Source organism: Gambusia affinis, linkage group LG07, assembly GCF_019740435.1.
Source record: "Gambusia affinis linkage group LG07, SWU_Gaff_1.0, whole genome shotgun sequence".
NCBI lineage: Eukaryota > Metazoa > Chordata > Actinopteri > Cyprinodontiformes > Poeciliidae > Gambusia > Gambusia affinis.
Window position 1 is genome coordinate 14447690 of NC_057874.1, and position 19829 is coordinate 14467518.

At 41.5% G+C, this 19829-nt stretch overlaps 1 protein-coding gene across 3 annotated transcripts in view; it reads left to right on the forward strand.

Moving 5' to 3' along the window:
* The window catches only part of foxp4 (forkhead box P4), a 114001-nt gene that overhangs the window by 53689 nt on the left and 40483 nt on the right, over window positions 1–19829 (forward strand). For all 3 annotated transcript variants that reach the window (XM_044123049.1, XM_044123047.1, XM_044123048.1), the window contains exon 3: window positions 12562–12651. In XM_044123049.1, coding sequence (XP_043978984.1) covers window positions 12562–12651 — 90 coding nt within the window. The remainder of the gene's footprint in view (window positions 1–12561; window positions 12652–19829) is intronic.

The window sequence follows — 19829 nt, forward strand, 5'->3', positions numbered from 1 at the left end:
TTTCTACTGCTTTCCTCTAGAACCGGCAGTTGCTACTGCTTTTAATTGACACGTTAAAAGTTCACAGGTGACATGTTTCCAATTCAGCATTAAATATAATACTATCAATTTTCTCAATTAGTTTATCCCAGTTGGTAAAACAGAAGACATTGATTGCATAAGATCTTTGACTTTGAAGTATTGAGAGAAAGTGTGTGGTGACAGTGAGGAGGAAGGACTTCATTTTAATAGGATGAAATATCTAGTAATCTTCATCAATTTTTCTGCATCTCTCAGGTACAAGAAATTGTTAAATTTGGGTTGTGAAAAGATGGGGCGCACAACATGAGGCTGGGAACAAAATGACAGAATTCATCTGGCTTGATTTATGAACATATTGGAGCATCATTAACCATAAATAAACAATAAACAATAGAAACATATCACTGGCCATGTGATATGTCATATCACATGACCTATCTGGTCATATCACATATCATGTGACAGTTTTACCAAGATAAAGTATTATATATGATAAAAAGTACTGGCCCAAGCCCTGAACCCTGTGGCACTCCATAATTAACTAAAGGGAGTGAGAAAAATGTATTGAAATAGAGAAAAAAGTATATTTCCAACGATTATGATCTAAATTTACTGCTGTTGTCTTAATCCTTAGACCCCGCTCAAGCCTCTGTATTTATATTGCCTTCAACTTTTTTAAATGCAGCACTGAGATCAGGACAGGAATACTACAATAATACTGAAAGAAAGTCCATTCATCATCTGAGGCAACAAAAACATCTATAGTGAGTTTCACTAATGCTGTTTAGGTGCAATGATAATCTCTAAAACCTGACTGAAGCAGTGATCTCTCTCTCTTTTTTTTTTTTTTCTTAAGCCCCACACCCTTTGTTTCCCAACTCCAGACTCACAGAAAGATATGGACGCAACGAGGGGAACAGGAGAAATCCTAAAAGACAAAAAGTGTGACGCCTGTGAGGCCACGAAGCAAGCAGTTTCCCTGGAAACAGTTGAGAGCCCAGGATGCACACAATGAACTCACACATTTACACACCAAACCTACAAAAGCTGCAGAGGCCTAAAGTGTTGCTAATTAGCTAGTCTCTGCTGGCCCTTTGTGCGAGCCATTTTAAAGGAGAGATTAGAGTCAACAGGGAGGAGGAGAGGAATGTAGCTCTTCTCTTTCTCTTGTTTGCCTTCTTCTAGAGCTCAGGACAAGTGTATGGGGGCCTTTTTTCTTCATCTGGTAGAAAAGGTGTATTTTGTTATCCTGTTGGTTAAGATTTATAAAAACAAAAGCTAAAAAAAAAAAGAAAAACTAGAAAAAAACTAAAGAGTTCAGTGAAACTCCATTTGTATTGACTGTTAATATCAATAATATGAATAAGATTTGTTTGTTGCATTTATTTATAAGTGATGTTTAAAAATGGCCGATTATCTACTTCAATTTAAATTAATGAGAACAAATTGGGATGAAAGAAGGTTGCACTTACCACAAAATGTGTTTAGTATTGTGGTAAATTACATTTTGTTTCTAATAAAAAGTGTAATTATTATGAGCAGAACTGGTATGTACTTCTACTGTCTGGCAGTCAACAAAATGAAACTTACTGTAATCCAATTCAGCTAAACAAATTTGAAAAAAAGGAAAGAAAGCCACATCAGATTTTTTTTTCTATTTTCAAACAGAAGTTTCTCTTTACATCTGGATGAACACAGTCTCTTACAAAATCATATAGTCCAGCACACACTTCCCCTTTCCCTTGTTTATACTCCACCCCTGTTTCTTATTTGGGGAAGTTGAAGATTGTGCACTTTTAGAAGTTTAAACTTGTACAGCAACCAGGCTTTGTTGTGCCTGCCCATTTCCGGTGTTTGTGTGTGTGCGTGTGTGTGTGCGCGGGTGTCTGCATGTGTGTGGGCGGTAAGTTCTGGGTGTGAGGGTGTGTCTGTCTCCATCCCCCCCTCAGCCACAACCAGGTGTAGAAACTCTCTGAACCAAGAAACATGAAAGAGTTTTATTTGCATTGAAGCGGGCAGCCAGGGTAATACATTTAAAGGCCGATGACTTAGCTTTCTTTTTTTCTTCCTGTTCAGCCAATAGGTGTCTGGGTGTCCACATTTGTCTTCATGTGCATGTGCACATTGCAGACAGTCTCTGTTTGTGTATGTATGTGTTTTCCTTCTGTCTCAGAGCCAAAGTCTTGGCAGTGTCTTGCATGTGTTATTAGTTGGCTTTTTCCCCTTTTTTTCTTTTTTTGGTGGGTTATTAATAATAAGAGTTAAACAGTTTCCATATGTGAGGCCTGGTTGCCAGGCTAGTGCCGTCCTCATCACAAACTGGCCCTACAAAAAGTATCCACTTGCACGTCACTCGGGTCGAGCAGAAGCAGAAGCTTAAATTCTGGAGGTCACCCAAACAAGATCTAACACCTGAAAAGAGTCTTCTCAAGCTACTTAACTGTCCTACAGTACATGAAATGATGCTAAATATTACACCGTGTCCGTCTGTCGGGGTGTGTGTGTGTGTGTGTGTGTGTGTGTTTTCCTCTTTGGGCTTGGTCTGTCTGGAGTAAGACCTTCCTCTCCTGCCAAACGAGCTGTGTTGAAAACCGCAGGGAAACTGCATATGTGTGTACAACGTATGACGTGTGTGTGCGTGTGTGTGTGTGTGTGTGTGTGTGTGTGTAAGAGAACTGCTGTAGAGCTATTTGCCATCAATTAGCCGCCTGGACTGAGATGAGGCCTACAGTAAAGAGGGAGTTAGGGATTTCCTCTCTATTTCTAACCATGCTCACCTCATCATTACCTTTAATTGTACATTTCTTGATTCCTTTTCCGCCTTTACTTGTCAGAAAAACAAGCTGTAAGCATCTCTTTAGAAGGCTGCGGATTTTTTTCCATGTGTGTGTATGATGATGATGAATTGTGTCATGACATAAAGCAGTCCAGAGCATTCAGTCAGCTCGTTTTTACGACTTTGCATATACCCCTGTGAATCAATAGAAACGTTAGATGAGTGTCGGGAGGTAGGAGGTGGGGTTTTCAAATTTCACTAAACTGTTCTGAGCTGAGAACCATCTGGAAAATGGCACCATCCCTGGAGCTTAGAGCAGGTCCCATTTAGTGAAAAAAAAAACCTTATGCATAAAAAAAAAAAAAAAAAAAAAAAAAAAAATTCAAAACCAGCCAGGGTTTTCAAACATTACAGCATATTTTGAAGTTCTTTTGGAGTTTTGTGAGTTTTTATTGGATTGGCTCTTGAAGGCGTTCTTTCCTCTCTTTAATGGTCAGTCTGGGCCCAGAGAAGTTTGCTGCAGCCGCTTTAAAACCTCAGCGTCTCAAACGATGCCTTTATATTGCGGAAACATTACATTAAATAGCTGAAAAGGATTGCCGCTGCCGAAGGGTTTCCAAGGTATCCAAGACTGTGGCGTCCTAGATAGATTGAGGCATTTAGTGCGTCTTAAGGTCAGTTATTTTGGTGGACAACTGGTTCCTATGGGTGAAAACAAATGACAGGACAGCTGGTTTAGGGAAAGCCGAAAAGACCTGATTAGAACAAGAAGAGAGGGCATACAGGAGGAAGAGTTTAAACTAAAGGGGTAAAGTTATGGCAGAGAATAGTTTATTTGTAGCCCACCATGAAATTGACAGGCTTTAGAAAGGATTTGGTATAAGTTGCCCTGTTTCCCCTACCTCTTGGAAACTCTTGATCTTTTGTAAATGTATATGCCATTCCCTTTATTCTATTCTCTCGCTGTTGAATCAACTTTAAACAAATTCTTTCATGACTGAATGAAAAACACTGCAAATGTATCAGTAGTTCTTGTAGTGAGAGCTATAAACAAAATTTAATTAGCCGTGGCAATGTTTCTGGAAGAAAATCTGCTGTTTATGTTAATGAACCCGACAGTATTCTAAGATATATGAGACTTTAAATCTTTCACATTGCTTTTGGTGTTGGTGCAAAAATTACATCGGATGATTAAAATAGTTTTAAGGCCTCCAAACTATTATCGTTTCACATGAAATTGCAAAGTCTGTCCCTTTACCGCTAGCTAGGCATTAGCCACCGTTAGAGATTATCCATAGGAATCCTTTTGGGACCAATAAAGGAAAGAGAGGTTCTCTTCATAAGGCCAACAGCTGCATTCACTAGACTTGGCTTCCATTTGTAAGCCTGTACAATCTATTTTAGGCGTCTGTCGAAGCCATATCTGCTCTGTGAATTTACTGTGACGAATGAGGGTATGGGCAACAGATTTTTAGAGATGCGTGGGGAGTGGTTGGGGCACGAGAAATACAGAGAAAAAAAAAAGTCTGAGAAATGTATTGTGAGCTATACATTATATAAAGAGGTGCAGAGACAAAACAGGTGTATAGATGGACTCAAACAAAGGAGATCTGTTCTTTTTTTCTTTTGTGGTGGCTGGCAGTGAGGCAGAGGTTGCACTGGACTTTTCTTTGTTGCCTGTCGTTTTGACTGACGGGGTCAAAAACATCCAGTCATTATTTATTTTTACCCATCAATTTTTAAAATCACAATAATCACATCTTCAATTGCATTTCATTTTCATTTGGTTAGTTAATATTCCAAACATGCTGAACAGAAATCCCACATTGTGCCATCACACATCCAGCTTTTCTCTCTGCACTGACAAAAACCACTGGCTTTCTCCAGTAGCTATTTATAAGCAATGAGATTAAAAAATTGCACTTAAATTATAAACCATTCACCTACTGTACCCTGAAGAAGGCATTTCCTCCTGGTCCAAATTGACCTGAATTGCGAAAGTGCTTCTGCATAGTCAATTGTCTCAAGGGAAATTGCTGCAGAATCTATTGTCATGAGGTTTTGGACCTTTGGCTCAGGCAGATGACTTCTCATACCTATTTGGTTGTTGATCTGGAGGTTAAATCCATGCTCTCCTGTTAATCTACCCACTGGAATTACAATCCCTACTTTAGCCAAAATTTTGAAAGCAGGGAACATTTCTCCAATTTAAGTGTTCAGAAGTCAGCAAAACTTTTAGAGTTAACACAACCCCTGAACTGGAAACACGTCGTTTCTTCTATTCTGTCCATCAGTCGTACAAGAATCCCTCACCTGCCCTATTTGTATGTTTTCTAATCTCACACAATGTGTAAAAGTTTTTTGAGTCTGTTTGTAAGGGCTGATGCAAGCTTGTAGATTTTTCATACAGTGTCATATTAGCAATGACATATCAATGTAATAATTTCCTTTCATTTATATACTAATTTATATTATATTCCATACTGCATTGTGTTGTAGTTTAATGAGATTTGTTTTATTATCCTGGCCAAACTGTGTGAACATTCACAGAAAGTAGAGCTACATTATGTCCTTGTTCAGACTCCGCCAAAGATCTTTCATGCTTTTAAACATCAGAGGAATCTGTGACCTCTAATGGTTCCTTAAATGACTCTCTCATTTAGTTGTGAAATACACTCACCTCACTGGCCATATTATTAGGTACACCTTGTTAGGGCCAGGTTAACTGTGCCTAGAAAATGTCTTCCATATTATTATGACACTACAAGCAGCCTGATCCACTGATTCACAGTAAGATGGACCTTTGCGTTGCTGTGTTTTGATGCTGTATTCCTACAATTTGAGCTATTTATTTTTCCAACATTGGTGAACCTTTGTTAATGTAGTCTGTTCTTGTATGACAGGAGTAGCACCCACTGCTCCTGTTCTAATCTTGTGGTCCATCTATTTGACGGGTCAGCATGTGGTAACGAGTGGTTACTTAAGGTACTTTTGCCTCTCATTTGATATTTTCTCTTTTTTAAATATTGCTCTGTCAACCTGAGAGACTGATCATTCTGGTATTCCTCCACCTGAGAAGACAAGTCATTCAGGACGAGCCTGTCTGGCACGGACAATCATGTCATCTTCATAAACACTAATGCTTTGTTTTTATTGAGGGGTACAGTTCACGTAATTTGGGGTGCTTTTTTGCCTGTTTCCATTGTACGAGCTGCCCGTGCATCCGACCGGTACCGCACCACTCCTTCAGTCGTAGGTTCACAGAAAACTGGTACAGTTAAGGTGGAGCTACTGGCATCACACAACACAAGCAAGCAGCTAGTGTTTATCTGTTGCTGTTTGCAACAAGCATGAGGCAGCAGTGTGTCATGTTTGTCGTTTCACTAGTATGAGACAACATTAGGTGTTTGAGTTTCAGCCCCTCTGTCCAGCGAGAGTCCATGGAACCACACTGACCCTTGCCGTGGCGCTCAGCAGAAACAAACCATCCTATTCAATTTGGACTTCAAAACGACAACTTTACCACTTGTATGCCATGTGTTTATTTTAACAAGCATTTGAGCAGATGTACCTAATGTTGCATCTATTTTGATGAAGGCCAAGGCCAAACACCCACTAAAGCCAAGGGTGAACTTGAGCAGTACGACTCACCCTTAAAGTTTGTGGGTATGAATACCTTTCTTAAGCAGTTGGGTTATGAGGGCCGTTTAATTTTCTTGATCATCTCGTTAGAAAATTAACATTCTTTGTAGATTGCACTGCATCTCAGTCTCATTTTAGCTTCTCTGTGATCACGAGAACCCAAAAAAGAAGAAGCAATCGCAGATAAGGGAGTCTTGGAGCTAAACTAAAAAGTCTTATAGATCCTTAAAGAATAAAACAATAGAGAAAAAAATAAATTAAAGTAGCTAAAGAGGTTTGTGGAGTTTGAAGGTGTTTTTTTGGTGCCAAAGTGAAGAGGAGCAGTACAAATGGATACAAGAGCTCATAGGGATCACCCGTGGGGATGGCAACAATGCCAAGGCTTTATCCTGGCTTTCAGCTTCAATGACAACACTTCGGGATGGAGATATAGGAAGACGGATATGGGGAGAAAAAGAAGATCCACTGCTGCTCTTTGAACCCAGTCTCTCCCACTGATCCAAAATCAAAAAGCACGCAGACCTGTAGAGAAGCAGCTGGGTGTGACGAGCTCTTCGCTGCATCTTCCCCCTGAGTCTGTTTAGCACTTTCTATCTGTCGCTCTCGCTGCCGTTGAAGAAAGCACAGGGAGGAACAGAAGAGAGCAGCTCTACAAGCCAGCCTTCCTTCCTTCACTGTTTAGCTTGCACCAGACTAAACTGTTGTCTATCTGCAAGGGGATATTTGTTTGGCGTTGCGGAGATCTGTGGCCTCGGAGTCTGGTTTTTCTCCTTGGTGGACAGATGAAACAATGAGCTCCTCTCTCATCCTCTCACATGCCTGTGTTTTTTAACCCCCCCCCCTTCTCAACCTAAAAGCAGAGAAATCTGATACCACCTGCCTCCCCCCATGGCCTTCCCAGCTCCCTCCCCTCGTCTTCCTTCTTTTCCCTCAAGGACAGCCCACTGTCTGCCCTGAGGGCTGTTTATCTAGGGGGGGTGGGTTGAGGAGAAGAGGGTAAAAGGGGGGAGACGGGTTTGTTTCGTTTCGCCAGTCAACAATGGACCTCAGTCAGTGCTGACGGATTACTCCAACATATGGTACCCACCTGTCTCTTTCTCTCTCTGTCTCCCCCTTCCACGGTCTCCTGTTTTGATCGCTTTGCTTATTTCTGCGTTCTCTTGCACTGTGTCACCCGAACACACTGGGTGGATTACAGGCCAGATTCATCACACACAGGGAGACCTGTTTGCTTTGGCAACCTGAGCCAGGTACACTCACACATGCTCAAACTAAGGAGGCCTGTTTCCCTTTTTTTGTTCTTATTTGAGATTCACCTTATAATAACAAATCTGAGTCATATTCAACAGAGCAAGTTGAGATTTCTTCCACAGATGCTTTCTTGCAACGGCACGCTGACACCTAAGCTGTGAAATCGTCGCACAGGTTTAGTGAAGCAAAAATTCCTGACATGTTATTTTTAATAGATTTTCAAACCTGCCCACCAACCTTCTCTCTTTTCAAAGAAACAAAGTCGTCAGCCTTTTTTCGGAATCCCGCTAAGAGGAGAAAGTAGCCATAACTGTGAGGCTGCGTGTGCGTGGGTGTGTGTGTGTGTGTGTGTGTGTGGACATGGATGTATGTGCATGTTTGACCCTGCTGAATTAAAAAATGCACTGTTATTAAAGGCTGTGTCAGAGGCGATGATTTACAGAGGGGCGCGATGACAAGTTAGAAGAACTCACACACCGCACCGAAACACTCACACTCACCGGCGCGCTCACACTGTGCTCTCAGGCCTCCAAGCTGAGCGGTGACCTCCTCACCCCTCCTTCCCCTTCCTCCTCCTCCTTCCCTCCCTCTCTCACTCTAATAAAACCTGTCTGACACCGCTGATGGGTGCATGTGTGTGTGCGCGTGTGTGTGTATGTGTGCATCGCGGCAGCACAAAGACTCTGTTGTTGGGCCTCCCTCTTAGGCCTCCCTCATATTTTCTTTAAAGGTGCAGTGCGCCCCCAAGAATGCCACAAGGGGAAAGGGGAGTTTAGGGGGGAGTCTTGAAGGAGCTGGTGTGAGAGTGCGTGTGGGGGCGTGTGGGCGTGTGTGTGTGTGTGTGTGTGTTGCTGTGTGTGGGTGGGTGGAGGTTCTATGGAGAAAAAGCCAAGGAGTGAATATGAAGAGTAGAAATGAAAGAGAGGGGTCAAAGTAGAGAAGTGCTTCTTGACAAAGTAGACATGAGTGGATGTCTTTGCTGGTGTTTTTTTTAATCTGTGTGTGTGCGTGCGTGTGTGTGTGTGTGTGTGCTCTCATGAGATTATAGATATATTCACCAACCCAGTATTTCTTTTTCTTTTACTGTTAAACGTTAAAATTTGGGGTATGATTCAACTATTGACAATTAAGTTTAACACCGATTGACTGATGCTTACGGCCCTGTTCAAATAAGCTTTTATGTGCAGATTTCTGTGAAGCAACACTGTACTATTTCTCCTACTTTGGGGTTTTACCTACAAATTTAAGCAACTGACTAATTTAGACCAACATTGACCTCTCGTTTAATGATGGTATTCGTGCTTAAACCAAAGTGTTGACTAAGGTTCTTGGTGACAAAATGCAGCAAACCAGCAGTTAGCCGTTCGCAGTTTCCAGTGCTTTCAAATCGTTCGGGTCATTTCCCCCAAAATTGTCAGCGCACAAACCATTTAAACGTACATATGCTGGGTATTAAGCTTAAATCACATGCTGTCATGTCCAGTATTTATAATAATAGTTTCATGTTATTTCTACTGCACAAGTCTGGACACTGAGTCCAGGTAACTCTTGTCCAAAATTTTGACAAGAATTATTTTGGCATTGGTTTACTATCAGAGTGTCTCCAGGTCAATTTGTACTCTTTAATCAGCAATTGTTTTACTTTAATCTGCAATTGTTTAAGACGACACGAAACATATGCTTAACATATACAAACTGAAAATTGGTCTTTACATAGACAAAAACTGCAAACATACAAAGTTGCAGGGGTGAAATAAGGAGCAACTCGTGCAAACTTGTTACACCTCAACAGAATAGCATTCATTCTGGATTTTTACTTTTTTTTATCTTATGGAGTAGAGCAGCTTTGAGTGAGTGGTATAAAGTGAATTAAGGCAAATTTATGTGATAATCTGGGCATTTTTAAGGAAAGTTTTGAGACAGTTTTACTAAATTGAATGATGTTAAGCACAAAGTTGACGGGTATTCTGCCAGTAAGTGCAAAAATCAGGTTTCCAGTCTCAACAGAAACTTCATCCTGCCAATACTTTTACTCTTTGTTTATCTTGTAAAAACAGACCTTTAAAATCTTACTCTAGTAAATTTGAGCAGCTTGCTACTAAGCTAAGCCACACTTGTTTAAATCCACAATGGACTTCTTTTAAAGAAATAGGTAGAAAAGCACATTCCTCTTTTTGTTGCAATTCTGGCCTTTTAAATATATATACACACACACACCCACACACCCATTCATTGATACAGGCACAGGAGAGGAGACAGGCATCACCTCTGCTTGGTCGTAGCGTTTATGAAAGCCATAAATGGCTCTTTAATATAGTGGTAATCAGGGTGGTAATTTGGGTGGAATTGTCCCTTATTGTTGCCAGACAGGCCTACTCAACTCCTGCCAACATACACTCATTCACTCACACATACACACACACATGCACTCACGCAGACTGGCTCTCGGGCAGACAGGGTGTTCGAGGAGTAATTCACACCACATGCCAACAAACTGGGCGGTTGTGTTTGTCTGTGTGTACGTGTGCGTATGTTTGTGCCTGATTTAATGCTGAGGTCAAACCAGTAAAAGGGAGGGGTAGTGTTCCCGGGATTTTTTCATTTTTTATTTATTTTTTTTTTGGTAAAGTGTTAAAATTCATGTGTGTGTACGGGAGAGAGTAGAGGCACGTCCATGTGTGTGTTTTAATTAAGGTCTCGGCGAAAGTAGCAAGTGTGTTCGCTACAGATGGTTTTCATCACTCTGGCTGCACAGAGAACGTCTCTCTCTCTCACTTTTTCCTGACAGTCTAATCTCTCGTTATACTTTTTTTCTAGTTAAACACTACTTAATGTACCCAAGTTTCAAATTTGACCACTTGTTCAATAAGTTGTACTGTACAACTTGTGTTGTATTTTGTTACTGTTCGCTATAGTTGTGAAATGAGGCAGATTTCTTCTACTGAGTGGTTGAGTAAGAGCTGTTGTATAGACTGTCCCTCAATCTGGCCGTTAATTTGCACAGACACACACATATACACCCCCACACACCCACGCACCCACCCACACACACACAGGGACTTTCATAAATCAATATTTACTAAGGAACCTTTCCCTTTTGAGTCAGAGGAAGCAAATGTGCATCCTGCTGTCTCCCCTCTCTAACCCTCCGTCATGAGGTTGCGCTTGCATGTCCGTGTGTGCGCTTACTGTACGTGCAAGTCAGCTCTTGTGTTATGAACTGGGTGTTTTCGTATTTTGTTTTCGGGGCTGGTTAAACATTCCAGCCAAAAAAAATTAAAAGCTGCTTTCTCTTTTGGTCCTAATGCTGGAGAAGTTAATTCTTTAACTCTGCGAGGAGGAGTGACACAATGGAGACAGGAAAGGCACAAAAGCAGCTGGGAAGAGAAAAGGTTGTGCTTAGAAAGTAGGAGAAATGGCTTAGTTTGCAGTATTGGTGGGGATGAATTGGCAACACTCAGGGGCAGAGTGAAAGGCTGGAAATGGAGCTGGTGAGTGATGGTGTCACTGGTGTGTAGATGGACAGGACTGCAGGGCAGACAGGGGGAGAAGCGGGAAAAGGAGGAGGAAGAACGAAGAGAGGTGGGTGGTGGTTAGTCACGGCTCTTTCGGGTCTCATCAGGGCTAGCAGTTCCTTACATCACTGTGACAACACACAAACACAGTTCAGGGCGCGTGCATGGAAATGGAGTGACACACTTCTGTCTGGGGGGATGTAAAGAAGCCAGTTTGCTCTGTCCTCCGAGAGGAGAGCAAGGGAGAGGAATAGAGTTGTGGAAAGTGGAGTAAACCAGAGGGGATGGTTAGAGAAACAAAGGGCAAGACATTTGGGAATCAGGAGATTTTAAAGGTAATAAACTTAGATACAGGCATCCTTACATTCACACTTTAAATCAAGTTAAACAGACGTATTTATTGCCTCACAAAAGTACTTATATGCCTGAAGCTTTTTAACTTTAAGTTCTAAAGTTCTAACCTCAAAATTCATTTTGCTTTTTATGCGTTTAGATCTGCACAAACTGATATATAGCTGTAAAGTGCAAAGAAAACATTTCTTTCGCAACAAAAAAAAAAATCTACAAAATCTGGCATGCATTTTTATTTGGACCCTTTCACTCTGACACCCCAAAATTAAAGTTTGAAGAACTCTACTTAGAAATGACTAAATCAGTATAGTCCACCTGCATGCAATGTAATCTTAGTTTAGTCAATGTTCTATGAAAGGCTCCAAGGAGCATTCGAGAACATTAGCAGCATCATGAAGACCTAGGAATACAACGGACAGGTCACAGATAAAGTTCTGGAGAAGATTTTAACAGAGTTAGGTTATAAAACAATATCACAAGTTTGGAAGTCTCACAGAGCGATGGTCCGTCCATCATCTGAAAGTGACAATACATAGTATGGGACAACTGCAGAATCACCACGTGACAGTTCACTTGACAGGACACTCATCAGTGTCAGAGACGCTGGTTAGTATTAATGGGAAGTTGGTTGGATCTATAGCAAAACCAGCAATAAGGTGCAAAAGGCTTACAAATGTAACACCAGACAAAAGTGTTTCTACAAAATATCACACGTTGGGCCTGGATCCAAATGCACACTTTTTTCTCCAATTAGCATTTGTTGAAAAATTAAAGCTTACGCTCTATTGAATTTTGGTTGGTTAAGATACAGTGAAGGTTGTGATTCTAATTGCACATGATGTAAAATAGTAAGGATTAATTATTTTTGCAAAGTTTTAATATAATCGCTTTATATTATGCTAATATAAAGCAGCACGTGGGGACCTTCTTCCTATAAAGAAACATATATTTGTTAAAGGAACTGTGTGCATGATTCTCATTTTTCCTTTTTCCTGTCTCCTGTAGGCACTCCAGGCAGCCAGACAGTTCCTCCTCCAGCAGGCCTCTGGACTCAACTCCCCTGGCAGCAACGAGGTCAAGCAGAGCCCCGTGCAGGTCAGAGCTCACACACATGGACGGGCATCCCGAGAGCTGCTCCATCCCCTTCAGGGACACGCTTTATTGGCAGCTGCATCGTCGTTTTTCGACCAACCTTTTCATGTCACTTCCACGGATTAATACAGGACCATGTTCTCTTTTTTCCTTTCTTGCGCTGTCTCCATGTATCTTTATCCCTCTGTCTCTCTCTGTGTCTGTGCATGCGTGTGTTAGTTTGACTGAATGAGGCCTTTGTAGTTTCTGGGTAGCGAGTTGTTTTCAGAGCTGAATACCACAGAAAGAAGAGAAAGTGAGGTTACCCGGAGTGCAGGATCCCTACAGAAATACACTTGAAATACACTTAGCAAGTGGGACACAAGCACTGCAGTGTATACCGATTTTTTTTTTTCTTAAAATTGTACAGTTGAATGATTGCATGCAGAATGGGGATTTTTTTTCTTCCTTTTTAACTGGACTTTGCATAAGGAGAGTGGGGCAGTAGGTGTGTTGGGCAGTCGGGCTATTGCATTATGCCTCTCATTATTATGTCACTTAACAAACAGACTGCTGGATCATCATGTGTGCAGTGTCTGGAGGAAGTAAGATGCTCATGGAGAAAAGAAAACAGTAATCATCATCTAAATCGTTGCATGCAAATTGGATTCAAATATATATCATGTAGCATTTAGGTTAAAAACAAAGGATTTAAATAGACACATCTTTTTTTTTTGGTAAATTACTTGCTGATAAGTGAAATATTCTCTCCCACAGAATGGTAAAATACATCCCAGGATGTATGAAAATCACAAAAAAAACAAAAAAACATCTGCAAGTCACATTTTAATTGCCAAGTGACCTCTTAGAAAAGCACAAGTACTTCCTGCTGACAAACATGTTTAACATGATGCATAATTAAAATCTGGATTTCACCAGTTCATCTTGAATCAGAACCGGTCTTTAAACCGGATTTATATTGGATAAGCTATTTCTTATTGCTACTGTTAAATTGTTTTTGAAACTGGCTTTATGACGCCTTTAATTACTTTAATTACAAAAAAAGTAATTATACAATAAATCACCAAAAGAATAAGAATGTCGCTGCTGTGAACAGTTCCTCTTAAGATTAGATCTTGGAAAGAACTATTATGTGTCAACGCGGAAGCATTTACACATAAATAGGACTAAATGCAGGTCAAACATGCATTTGGTTGACCTGCTTCATAGACACGTCTTCTACATGAAAGAAGTTCAACCTTCCCCCTCGTCCTCTTTTCTTCCACACACACACATGTACAGATCCAGCTCTACGCCGCCTCCAGTCTCTCCATCTCTGTCTCGTTTGTCCTGTTTGTTGCTGTCTGACCTGCGGAGTCTCCCTGCACTCGCAGGGCATTCATGCAACGTCTCTGTTGTCTGAGCTGTCAGCTCACATCCTACCAACATAAACACACAGACACAGTTGGATCTACATGCAAGTGAGTGTGTGTTTGTGAGTGGACCCTTACAAAGCAGAAATACAAACACAAATGCAAATGCACTGAGATTTTTAAAATTACTTTGATGTGCGTTTTGTGTTTCTCTGAGATATTTGAATGGTTTTAAATTAGTTCTCTGTACATTTCAAATATAACAATTTAAAAGGCTTACCAGGGACTGGGCCTAGATTTCATGCTTCAGAAAGAAAGTTCATAGAAAAGGTCAAAGGTCAGCATTATCCCCCAGATGCAATGGTATATTTAGTGGCTAAATGATTGGGTTGTTGTATGTGATGTGTACCAGTTACAACAACAAATCGGAGATTTTTTGGACTATTTAATGTCAATAACTCAGATTAACTCTTATATGTTAGTTTATTAAATCCTTAATTTGTTTATTACAGCTACGATGAGCCATGAACAGTTTTTGTGTCTCGATTGATCCTTAATTAACTTTGTGTATGAGCGTGAGCAGGCAGGGTTGCACAGCTCTGCAGTTATACACAATTTTCCCAATTTTAGGGTTTCATGATTGCAAAACAACAAGGAAATAATTTCAGAGATGGCATTTTAAGCTGTCCTTATCACCCTCAGTAGCATTTAGCACAGTTAGCATGGTTAGCATATCAGCTGTCCCTTTGTGGATTCGCTGTAAGGTAAGTATAATCTAATTTAAACATTGTTTTTTTTAGACTGCAGTTTTTTGTATATAAAAAACACTGTAACAGATGGACAAGAGTTATTTAAAATGATAAAATACAGCAGTTTTGCTGCGGTACATTCAGCTTCCTGTTATTTGGTAACTCCCTGTTGTTTTAGCCTGAAGGAACAACCATTGTCACTCTTTATAAAGTTTCTTGGCAACTTTTGGGTTTCTTCATTGACAAGAAAGAAGAAAACTGGTTTGTTTACTGATCAGCCAAAAATGTGTGTAGAGATGAAAGTCACAGTCAGGTGTTTATCAGACTGCAGTGTAAACCTTGCTGCTAAAGGTAGACACATTATTAATTACTGTCATTTCAGGACCGATGGCCACATTTAAATTGCATTTGCAACAGAACAAGTGGCGAGTGAATATAAGTTCAAGTGAAGCGGACATTTAATGTGGTCACTTCTTAAGGTGACAGTAAGCCACTGCATAGCGGCACACATCTGGTTCAAAATGGCCGTCCCCAGGTTGGCTCCTGCTGCGCGGCTCTCACACATGCAAATGAGCCTCAGCCAATAATGAGATCTTTAGGAGCTCGATAATTAGATTTTTCTTTCCTTCTCTCTAAGGGAGAACGGGAGAGACAGACAGGGTGAGCAGGAAGACTTTCTTTTTTCGTGTCTTGACTTCTCCGGAAAAACCTCCGTCTGCGCTGACAGGCACCCGCCTACTACTCCCTGCCCACCCTCAACCCCCACCACTCGCCGAAATCATATTTCTTTTCTTTTTTCATGATAGAGGGGAGGATCTGAGCACAGAGCAAAAGAAACTCTGAGATTGTATCTTCTATATGATTGGTTGCTCAGAGAAGGTCTGGCTTCTGCGGGAGATGGTATCAATCTACTTTGTGAGCGCACAGATGTGCGAGTGTGTGTGTCTCTTATTGTCACAGGTGATTTTGACAATTGCATAAAAGGTAGACAAGCACTTGCAGAAAAATAATTCTGTTGATGAATTCCTGCCACATTTCCTAAAAATAAGTTGTTTTTTGAAAGCAAGTTATTTTCTGTGGATCCCTCAGAGGATTGTTAGTGGTTATTTGTGAACAAACAGCATCATGAAGGCCAAGGGACACAGGGTAAAGTTGTGAAGAAGCTCAAAGCATTATTAGTAAGGGTGGTAAGAAGAGGGAAAAAATTAAGAAATCAAGAAGCAGTTGGCATTGCCTGTTTTTATTTTCTCCTGAGCTAAACACAGGAAAGCACTGAAGCAGTATGATTCCTCTTCTTTATTTTGTTCATGAGTCCACAACGAGACATCTTTCTGCAGAACTTAGACAATTTCACACTTTAGATTTATGTTTGTCCTTGATGTTGGCTATAATTGACCACTGTTATCCTGACTGCGTGTGGCATTATTGCTGCTAAGATAATTCGTGGGCTCATGGCTTCCCAGCAGAGGGGCATTTTGCTGGATTACCCAGCATGATATGTAGGACCTGTCACATATTCCCCACAATAGACACACTCTCACAAGCCGACACATATGCGCCACTTGGCAGACACATGCTTGGCACACTTAACAAGCTGGCACTTGGCATGCACACATAGAGATTAAGGCACGTGCTTGGCCGTGGCCCATACGTCAGTAATTGAATAGCGCAGTGTCCTGTTTTCATGTATTATTGAGGAGCTCGTTTAATTAGAAAAAAAAATTAAAAGGCTCATTAGGCTTATGTTAATTAGCTTGGCTCCCTGCTCTCTGGAGAGGGCTTACACCAGCCCAATGGGACGGAGGCAGAGGAGGAGGCTGAGGGAGGAAACAAAGTCCTGCCGTTCTTAAAATACAAGTATTTATTTTTTAGAATAAATATTCATCTGCGATCTAAATGTTCAGATTCGTTTTCGCTCCGTTTCTTCAAGAAGGAGCAAAACAAAATAGATATAAAGTGGCAAGTTTCAAAACCATCCATCCATCCATCCATTTTCTATTCACCCTTTGTCCCTAATGGGGCCTGGAGGGTTGCTGGTGTCTATCTCCAGCTAACGTTCCAGGCGAGAGGCGGAGTTCACCCTGAACAGGTCGCCAGTCTGTCGCAGGGCAACACAGAGACATACAGGACACACAACCAGTCACACACACACTCACACCTTTAGAGAGCCCAATTAACCTGACAGTCATGTTTTTGGACTGTGGGAGGAAGCCGGAGAACCCGGAGAGAACCCACGCATGCACAGGGAGAACATGCAAACTCCATGCAGAAAGACCCCGGGCCGGGAATCGAACCCAGGACCTTCTTGCTGCAAGGCAACAGCTCTACCAACTGTGCCACTGTGCAGCCCCCAAGTTTCAAAACCTTCTGAGTAATCAATAAAACAATGTGGAAGAAGAAGTTTGTGGTTCTCCAGAGTCCATGGGACTAAAACAGTTCATGCTCTTGTTCTGTTTTGTATTTCCTTTCAGAGTATTTTTCCCAAAGCTCTCCTTTTGTCCACTTAATGAAAGTGCTTAGCTGGCAGTTTCTCTGATTTGATGTGGCGGGAGCTGCTGCTGCTGCTGCGTGTGTTGAGAGTGTAGTATGGGATCCTGACAGTTTGTGAAGGGTGCATGGGAGGAGGCTGAGTCCCCTGTGAATTGGGTTCGGCTCTGGACTGAGGGCTGGACAGACAGGCTGGAGAGGAAAGGTTTGGGTCTGGCCACTCGAGTGTGAAAGTCTTATTTTGAGATTTGAAACATGAGTGAAATCAGTAATGAAATATGGTCAATAACGGCCTCACACTTCCCAATGAAGTGCCCTGGCTGGGTGTAGGTCCACGGGCTCTGAAAACGTGTTGTCATTTTTATTCTGAACCACTGGGGCGTTAGATGGAGGGAGGCAGCAGAGGAGGAGGAGGGGGATGAGCAGGGGAGGGGGGGATTATCCACTTGAACTTGCTGGCCTTTCACCGTCCCCTCCGAAGTTTTTTTTTCCTTTTCTTTTCCCTTATCCGTCGCCCTGTCAGAAAGAGCTGTGTTTCAAATATATATACTGTTTTCACATTACTGGAAAGAGTCAAAGTCCAAGCTGACCCCCTGGTTTACTGTTGTACTTAGGAGCCTGGTACAACCTGTCTTTGCAGGGTTTTGCCAAGTATGAGTAATTTACTAATAAAAATTTACTAAAGTTAGACAAGCATTTTTTTGCACATTCATCATAGTCAATTTATTATGTTCCTCAAATTCCTAATAACACAAGGCGATGGTTTTATTTGCTGCTTAGATGTTCATTGCCTCAGACAGAAACATGACTCAGCATAAAAAAGATCTGAAAACTGACACTGTAGGATCCCCATATTATCAGCAACCTCACCTGCCTTCGTTCATCAGTTTCCCCGCGAGTGATGTGGCCCCTGGCCCTGCTTCAGATTAGCAAGAGGAAGGGTGCTTATTGCACACAATGGGGCCCTTTTTTTCTTTTCTTTTTTTACCTTTGGCCTGGAGCTCCAAACACCCCTCTCAGCACAGTGGAAACTCCTCCGCTGTGTAGTTTTCACTTGAATGTTTTTTCTCGTCGGCCTCTCCGTTTCCCCCTCTTGATCCCATTTTCTCCGCTTTTATTTCTCTGCGTGATGAGCACGGACAGCCTGCTTACCTGCAGGGACGCAGATGAAGGGGCTGATAGCGATGATAGCTGTCGAACAAACAAATCCTCAACCAAGAAAAGGATCATTTACACGTCAAAGAGCTGCACATTGCAAGTACAAACTGAGTCAGCATGCGAGACGCCAAACAGATGGCACATCAGCGCAGCCTTTTACTCGCTTTCTGCTGATAAGCTGTCAGATTTTTACCAAAACAAGAAAAAAAAAAAAAAAGCTTTGATATGTTTGCTGCCTTTAGGTGAAGTTGACGCTAAAGAACCCCATCTCTGCAGTAAACAAACCTGTCGCGATGCACTCAAAGGTGTGCGTGTGCTTTAGTGTGTCTATGACAGTAAGGTTGTTGGGGAGTCAGTCACTTCCAGTGTGAGGTGGTAATGCTTAGTGACAAGGATAAACAGTGCTGGGGTTTGCTCCTTCCAAGGTAGGGGGGTGAGGAGGAGGACCGTGTCAGCCTCTCTCTTCCTCTCGCTCCCTCCTTGTCATTTTTTCAATTATTTCTCTCTCCTGTGTGTCCCCACAGACCCCAGAGGCAGAGGCTGCATCATTTAAACCGAGAGCCTGTTTAGATTCTGATTATAGCTTCCTCTCTTCTCACCATTCTTTGCCAATTCACACACACACACGCCCATGATACCGGCTTCTTGCCGTGGAGCGATTACCTGAAGAAGTGAATTTATGAGGCTGTCATCCTTCCAAGAAAGTTACATTTATGTTTATGCATCACCTACTGTAGGAATGGCCTATTCCAATCCTCAAGATGTTTTCACCATGTGACTGCACTGCCGTTGATCGCCCCCTGATCAAGTGGTTGCAAGAATATACGCATGTAGAGCGCAAGCGTAGAGCAAACTTACAGTGAGATCACACAGAAAAACACACATTTTTGCCTCCGCTACACTTTTTTCTAAATATTTTTTTTTTTCTGTCTACATTTGATCTTTTCTTACCTAAAAAAATATATGAGAAAAGTATTTTTACTATTCTCGGTAATCAATGTAATAATTTTTCCAAGAAGCATTTAGCGTATTTTCTTAGGAATTTTGATCATTTATTTTTGATGATGAACTTCATGTCTTCATTGCCATCACCCTAATATTTATCTTTCTCGGTAAGACTCAGGTCAGGACTCTGGGTGGGCTGCTTCGAAACATTAATATTACTTTGAAAGAGCTCCTTTGGGTTTGTAAAAGAATGTGCCGTCTTGTGGGCAGAAAGACTTCAGAGTGAGACTTCCTCCAGTCACACACTCCCCGTATGTGTTGCATATTACAGGGATGAACCAGCATCTGTTTAGTTTTTGTACAGTTGGAATCATTGCAATGTCTCACTCCGATTGATCATAATTTGGGGAAATAAAAAATAACCTGCTGCAATTTACCTGCTTTTTAATGCTAATTAGATGTTGGTAGATTAATAAACCCTGCTCCCCTG